The sequence below is a fragment of the Arachis ipaensis genome, chromosome B09 (genome assembly GCF_000816755.2).
Source record: "Arachis ipaensis cultivar K30076 chromosome B09, Araip1.1, whole genome shotgun sequence".
NCBI lineage: Eukaryota > Viridiplantae > Streptophyta > Magnoliopsida > Fabales > Fabaceae > Arachis > Arachis ipaensis.
This window is the reverse complement of record NC_029793.2, coordinates 142,585,567-142,592,268: the sequence shown is the minus strand read 5'-3', so window position 1 is coordinate 142,592,268 and position 6,702 is coordinate 142,585,567. Positions and strand designations below refer to the sequence as shown.

The window sequence follows — 6,702 nt, the reverse complement described above, 5'->3', positions numbered from 1 at the left end:
AAATAAATAATTAAATATTTTTTGTATTTTATTTCAACTAATAATTATTATATATGTTATATTATTTTATTTTTATTATTTAAAAAAATATGTTTAATATTATTTTAAAAGTAAACGTATTTAAAATAAAAGAACAAGAGATTTTATTGATTTTTTAAATAAAAATAAACTTTTAAAAAGTAGTTTTATATTTTACGGATATATCTAATCAATCCGATCCGTAAATGTGCGGATCGGATCGAATCCAAGCTAAAAAAAATTGTAGATATTAAATCCGATCTGATCCAATAATTTTAGTACAAATCAAATAGAGATTTTGGCCATATCCAATCCGCGTTGACCCCTAACGTTAACACAAAAATATTTTAGCATCGAACCGTTATTTTCTACAATATATATTTTGGGTACAACAATGCTAAGGAACCAAGAGGGTATTAGCAAAAAATCAGCCAAATACCTCTGGGTGAATCCAAAATCTCTACGAGTTAATACATATGAATGTTTCTTCTACTAAGTATCAGAATGTTTCTTTTTTATATTAAATGAATGTTCTTTTATATATTTTTCGAATTTTTTTGTATTACAAATATAAATCGTGTCTCTTTCTTTAAGAATTTCATATTTTTTTTGGGTAAACCTATTTCAATTTAAATACTAATGCTTCGTAACACGAGGGTTTTGAATCATTTATAAAAGGCGTGATAATAACCTTACCTATAAACTCATGCCAAGTGGGACTTAGCAAAGCCTTCAAAGCAATAATCAAGAGCCAAGCTAAGCCTATATAATATAACACATGAATAATGTATGTGGTGTATGTACCTCATTACCAACTCAACTCAACTTTGGTAGCATTTTAATTTATACGTGTCTATACTTAGCGTAAAATTCCAAATCTTTGCGTCTTGTGATACACGCACACCACCACCAACATCTTCCCGTCCGAAATGGGGTATCACTCCTTTCTCCTTTGGACTCACTCACTTACATTATTTGTCTCATTATTAATTCCCCTCATCATATCATCCATTAATTCCTACCTATCTACTTAGCTTCTTTCACATTAACATGTTTATATAAAAGATCTCATCTTGTTTACTTTGCATTGATGCATGAACCATTACATTATAGTCATTTATATATGTTTATATTTGGTTATACATTTTGAGAGCATACAACAAATACTATCTTTCCTTCTTTAATATATTTTTTTTTCTTCCATTATTATAGCACTATGTTGGAGGGACATGAAATCTTGGGGTTTGGATTCTTTGTGATTGGTTTATGGCATCTCTTCAACAACATCAAGATCCATTCTTCTTCTTCTTCTTCTTCTTCCAACTCCTTCAAATCAACCATATGGTTTCCAACAAAAAGATTCAGATACTTAGAACTCAACTTCATCATTGCAAGCTGCACAATGTTCATAGCCATGGAGCTATTCATCGCCCCAGATCTCCACCAACCATTTGACAGCGATGGATCCATCCCCGCCAACCACCTCCACAACTTCGAACACTCCCTCATGGCTTCTTCTTTCTTGGTCTATGCAGCATTCACCATGTTCTTTGACATGAAAGCCATCATCACAAAAGCACAGCATGAACTAACTCATTTTCTTGCATCCATGGCTTTTGCACAACAATTTCTTCTCATTCACTTTCACACCCGAGATCACGCAGGAGTCGAAGGCCAATACCATTACCTTCTACAAATCCTCATTGTTGTTTCTTTAACCACCACAATCATGGGAATAGGGTTTCCAAATAGCTTCATGGTGAGTTTTGTGCGATCATTGAGCATAACCTTCCAAGGTTTGTGGCTCATGATAATGGGGTTCTTCCTGTGGACACCAGGGTACCAAGCTAAAGGGTGCTCCCTGCACCCTGAGATGAATACTTACATGGTTCGCTGCAGTGATGATAAGGCACTTCACCGTGCAGTTTCTCTGGTGAACCTTCAGTTCAGTTGGTTGCTTATTTTGGTAACCGTTTTCGCTATTTGTTTCTTTTTGGTTCTGAGTAAAAGGTATGATAACAAAGTTGAATATGTTTCACTAACCAAGGAGGAACAACTTGACCTTGAATCACAATCCGAAAAGAAATGCATCATGATGCAAGTGCAAATCTGAAGCATGCACTTTAATATATATATATGATACGATGTATGAATGATGATGAGATATTATATATTATTATATTCTACGACTTTGGTGTATGTATAATGTATGCTGCTTCAGTTCTAACTGTATAAGAAGTAGAAGATTTTAAACTTTAAAGTATTCGTCGGTTGTTGGTGTCTCTTGATTTGAATATACTAATAACCTTATAATAAATTATAAAAGAAAATAATAAATTACCATTTCTACCCACAAAAGTTGAAAACGCTGACACATCTATCCATAGAAGAAGAAAATTACCATATGTACCCATAAAACATGAGTTTCGCACAACAAAAATATTCAAACACTAAAAAATTATCTAAATACCCCAAAATACCCTTATCATTACCACTGCTACCATCATCCCCCATCTCTCTCTTCGTATCACATGAACACTCTCCGATCTAACCTCCATTTCTCTGCCACAAACCACCTCTGCCACAAACCACCTCATTGCCACTCCTTCATCACCATAACCTTCACCTTTGGAGGAATCAAAATCAACCCAGAGAGAAATTTGAAATGGATGACGATGGGTGAGAGTCAAAATTGGATCTTGGTTTCAGCTGAATCTAAAGCTGTTTGAGGGAACAAAACATTGAAAAGGGTGTCATGGAGAAAGCTAATAGAAATAGGACGAAAAAGAACACAGATCCAAGGTGATAAGAGAGTGAGGAGAGAGGATCAAATCTGAACAATCAAACACAGAAGCCTCATGTATTTGGATTCACTTTTTCTGGGAGAAAAGAAAAATGGTGAAAGAGACAGAAAGAAAGAGAGAGCTCACCGCGATTTTGGTTCGCAAAGGGGACCGCGGTGGTGGCGGCTGGCGCGGTGGCCCGTCAGGGACACTGGTTCGGTGATGAGGAGAAGGTAGCCCCGGTAGGTGAGGGTAGTCGGCGGTGAAAAGAGGAGAAGGGAACACTGCGGCTCTAGGGTTGCTAGCGGCGGTGAAGCAGGGGCGGGGTGGGTGCGAAGGTCCTCTGGTCGACAAGAGCGAGACAGGGAAGGAGAGAAGGAGGGGTGGTCATTGACACTGACACGGATTTCGGTTCAGATCTTGTCATTGGAGTCATTGATACCTGTCCTGACAGAGAGAGAGAGAGGGTTGGCGCTGTTCCTCCCAACTGGAAGGGCAGCGGCGATGGTGGTTCTACGACGTAGAAAGAGGTGAAGAGGGTTGGCTATAGCGGCTGTAAGGTAGCGTGAAGAGGAGGGTCTCTGACGCTGTAGGCTCTGGTTTGAGGCCGATGGTGATGGTGGTGAGGAGAAGCTGGCGCGGTGCTCCTGGGATGGCGGAGGTCCTCGACGTTGCTAGCGGAGAAGGGTGAACGATGATGAGGAGGGTGAGACGGTGGTTTATGGTTGATGTTGGGATTGGGTGGCTGAGAACATTGAGAGAGAGAGGAGGGAGGAAGGAGATGATAGTGTGGAGAGAAGGGTAGGGATTGGGTGGCTGAGAACATTGAGAGAGAGGAGGGAGGAAGGAGATGATAGGGTGAAGATAAGGGTACTTTAGGGATTTTAGATAATTTTTTAGGGTTTGGATAATTTTGTCTGTAAAAACAATTTTTTATGGATACAAATGGTAATTTCTTTTTTCTATGGGTAGATATGTCAGCGTTTTCAACTTTCGTGTGTACAAATGGTAGTTTACTCAAAAGAATATTAATTTAGACTAATTCAAGATTTGATTTACTATTTTTTTGATCAAATTAATTTGTCTAACCTAATTTTGACAAAAATAATATGGTTTAATCAATTATATGTGTTAAATTTTAGTTATTAAAAAATATTTTTAAAAAAATATTTTAAACGTCTTTATCGCCTCTCTATAATCATACTAGTTCTACATACGCCTTTAGAAAGAAGAAATTTTCATTGCGCCGCTTGTCTTCCAAGGCACTGCATAGAATGATCTCATTTTTTTAACCCAATTTTAATGCCATTTCAATTGTTTCATGCATGATGACGAATGAACAATAATACAATAGTGAAAGTCTACACCACGACTAATTCGTTACGATTTTAAACTTTTTGCTTCGATTTAAGAATTTATTATTAGTGAAATGAATTAATAACGAGGTTTAATTCCTCAATACTCATTTAAGGGGATGAGTGAGTTATGAGTGACTCACTCCATGAATCCAAGTGGGTAATTCACATGAGAAGTTGATTCCCGAAGTTTGTTAGGATTTAGGATTGCAAGAAATGGGCTTAAGACAAGTATTGATGGGTTGGATTTTATCCCAAACTAGATGTTGAGATGGTGAGCCTAACTTCAGTCTAGGTGTATTCCTTTGTTTTGAACTTAGAATGTCCAGTCCAAAAAAAAAATTATAATGTCGAACAAAAAACAAAACGAACTTAGATTGTCTATTCTACCCAGAAAAAAAAAAAAAGAAAATTGTATTGTTCACAAACAAGAATATAGGATGTGCCAAGGAGCCCTAGCTAAGATAGCATATGACAAGAATGTTAGGTAGCGTTTGTTTTGAGGTATTGAGACAGAGACTGAGACTCAGTATCATGTTTGTTGGTTCAGAGACTGGTACTAAAATTTCTGTCTTTGTCTCTAAAATTTCAGTATTTCAGTACCTCCAAAAAGTAGGGACACAGGGGACTAAAATTTTTAGAGATGGAGACTGAAACTTTAATAACATTTTATACCTAAAATACCTTTATTTTAATTAATTAATTCTAATTTTATCCTTTGTGCAAATTAAATTAGAGTTTAATTCTTATTTCAATTTCTGTCTCCCATTTTGCACCAAACAGAATATTGAGATTTATTTCAATTTCTGTCTTTTAGTCTCTGTCTCTCAATCTCAATCTTTTCGTCTCTCTCTCCACCAAACGCTACCTAATTGATGTGTTGACCAAATTAATAAGCACTTAATTAGCTCAGATTATTTGTTATGATAGCAGAGGAGTTACCTTAGTGTAATTTGTTTTTCTTGTACTATTATATTAGTCCTGTATCTATACCCAAAAAAAAAAAACAAGAAACACAGCCGAAGAAAAACGTATGAGCACAAATATGATGCACGTTATGGACTATCGTAGAAAAATAAAAATGGATTATTGTGATGAATGTTTAAAGAAAAATAATATATCTGTAACATACATTTTTTTCCAACTAAGAAAAAAACATAGATGTTTATATATTATACGGATAAGAAAAATAAAGAAGTAATTTATTTTTGACAAGTTAATACCTAATGATAACATAATGTGGACTACAATATGGTCCTAAAACCAAAAAATCCATAATATTTGTCCTTAAACCAAAAGCATTGTATCACAGATAGATTATCAACAAGCAAAATAAATAGCCGAAATAACAAAATATATGTTCTTAGTCCTATAACTAATATCTACACTAGCAAAGTCTAAGTTGGTCAATATCAATTCTTTTAAGGTGGTCTAAATCTTAGAGGTCTTAAACCTGGAGCGGACACAAATTTAAAAAGCTTTGATGACAGTCTTTGAACTTGTAGAGACTATTGCTTCTGCTGATATTATATCATCTCTAATCGTTAAATTTGTTGTAATAATTATTGGCTCATTCGATAGGTCTAGTGAGTCATGAGGTCTCAGTTGTTCGATTTAAAAGAATAAAAAATCTCTGAAATGAATCACTCCCAAATAATATAAATTTTGGTTTAGTGTAGTATGTGAAGCACGGCATCATTTTTGGTAGATAAACGAGGATAAATTGATCTCTGACTATTGTTCATAGGGACAAATCAATCATTGACTATTGCTCATAGGAAGACAAATAGACCTCCGATCATTGTCCATTCCGCAGCATGTCACTTAACGATGGCCCGTTTAGTTATTGTCCATGTCTATCAAAGACATTAACACGGTGACACACGTCCAGTGTTTATTGTATGAGACACAAAAAAGTGAGAGACACGGTTATACACAAGAATACATGAAATACGTGTATTTTGTGTCTCTTCCAAATGGTGAGACACAAATTTTTAAAGGTGGACACAAATTATATCATTTTTTTGGACAATTTTACCCTTACTAATTTTATAAAATTCCTAACACTATCTTCCTTCCTACTTCATCTCCTCCCACTTCATCTTTCTGGGTGAATCTGAACTCCTCCATCTTCTCAACTCCATCTTTCTCTTTTTCTTTATCATGGTCTATTTCTCTTCTAGAATAGCTACATATTTTTTTCTTCCTCCTCTTCATCTTTGTCTATTACCCTAATCTCTTTTTTTATTCTTCTTCTTCACCTATTCCTCTGCCTCTTCTACTTCTTGTTGTATTTACCTTTGTTTATGCCCAACTCCGCCATTGTTATTGCTCCATATCGCATCTATCATCGTCTTTGTATTTTATTGGAAGTTGATTAGGACCATTTGTTAAATATATTAGGTTATTTTATTTGATTAATTTTTTTTATTAGTTCAAGAGTTGTTAATGATAGTAGAAAAGTGGAGGTGGTTATTTAAACAGTGGCAGAGAGAAAATAGCGATAGCAGTGGTGATATTTTGTGGTAAGAGCAATGTTGATATTT

The 6,702-nt window shown here is 35.3% G+C and overlaps 1 protein-coding gene across 1 annotated transcript; it reads left to right on the top strand.

Annotated features, from left to right (window-relative positions):
* On the top strand, positions 755-2,209 carry LOC107616591. Its single transcript, XM_016318544.2, has 2 exons — positions 755-952; positions 1,231-2,209. The coding sequence occupies exons 1-2, from the start codon at positions 948-950 to the stop codon at positions 2,129-2,131; spliced, it is 906 nt and encodes a 301-aa protein (XP_016174030.1). The 5' UTR covers positions 755-947; the 3' UTR covers positions 2,132-2,209.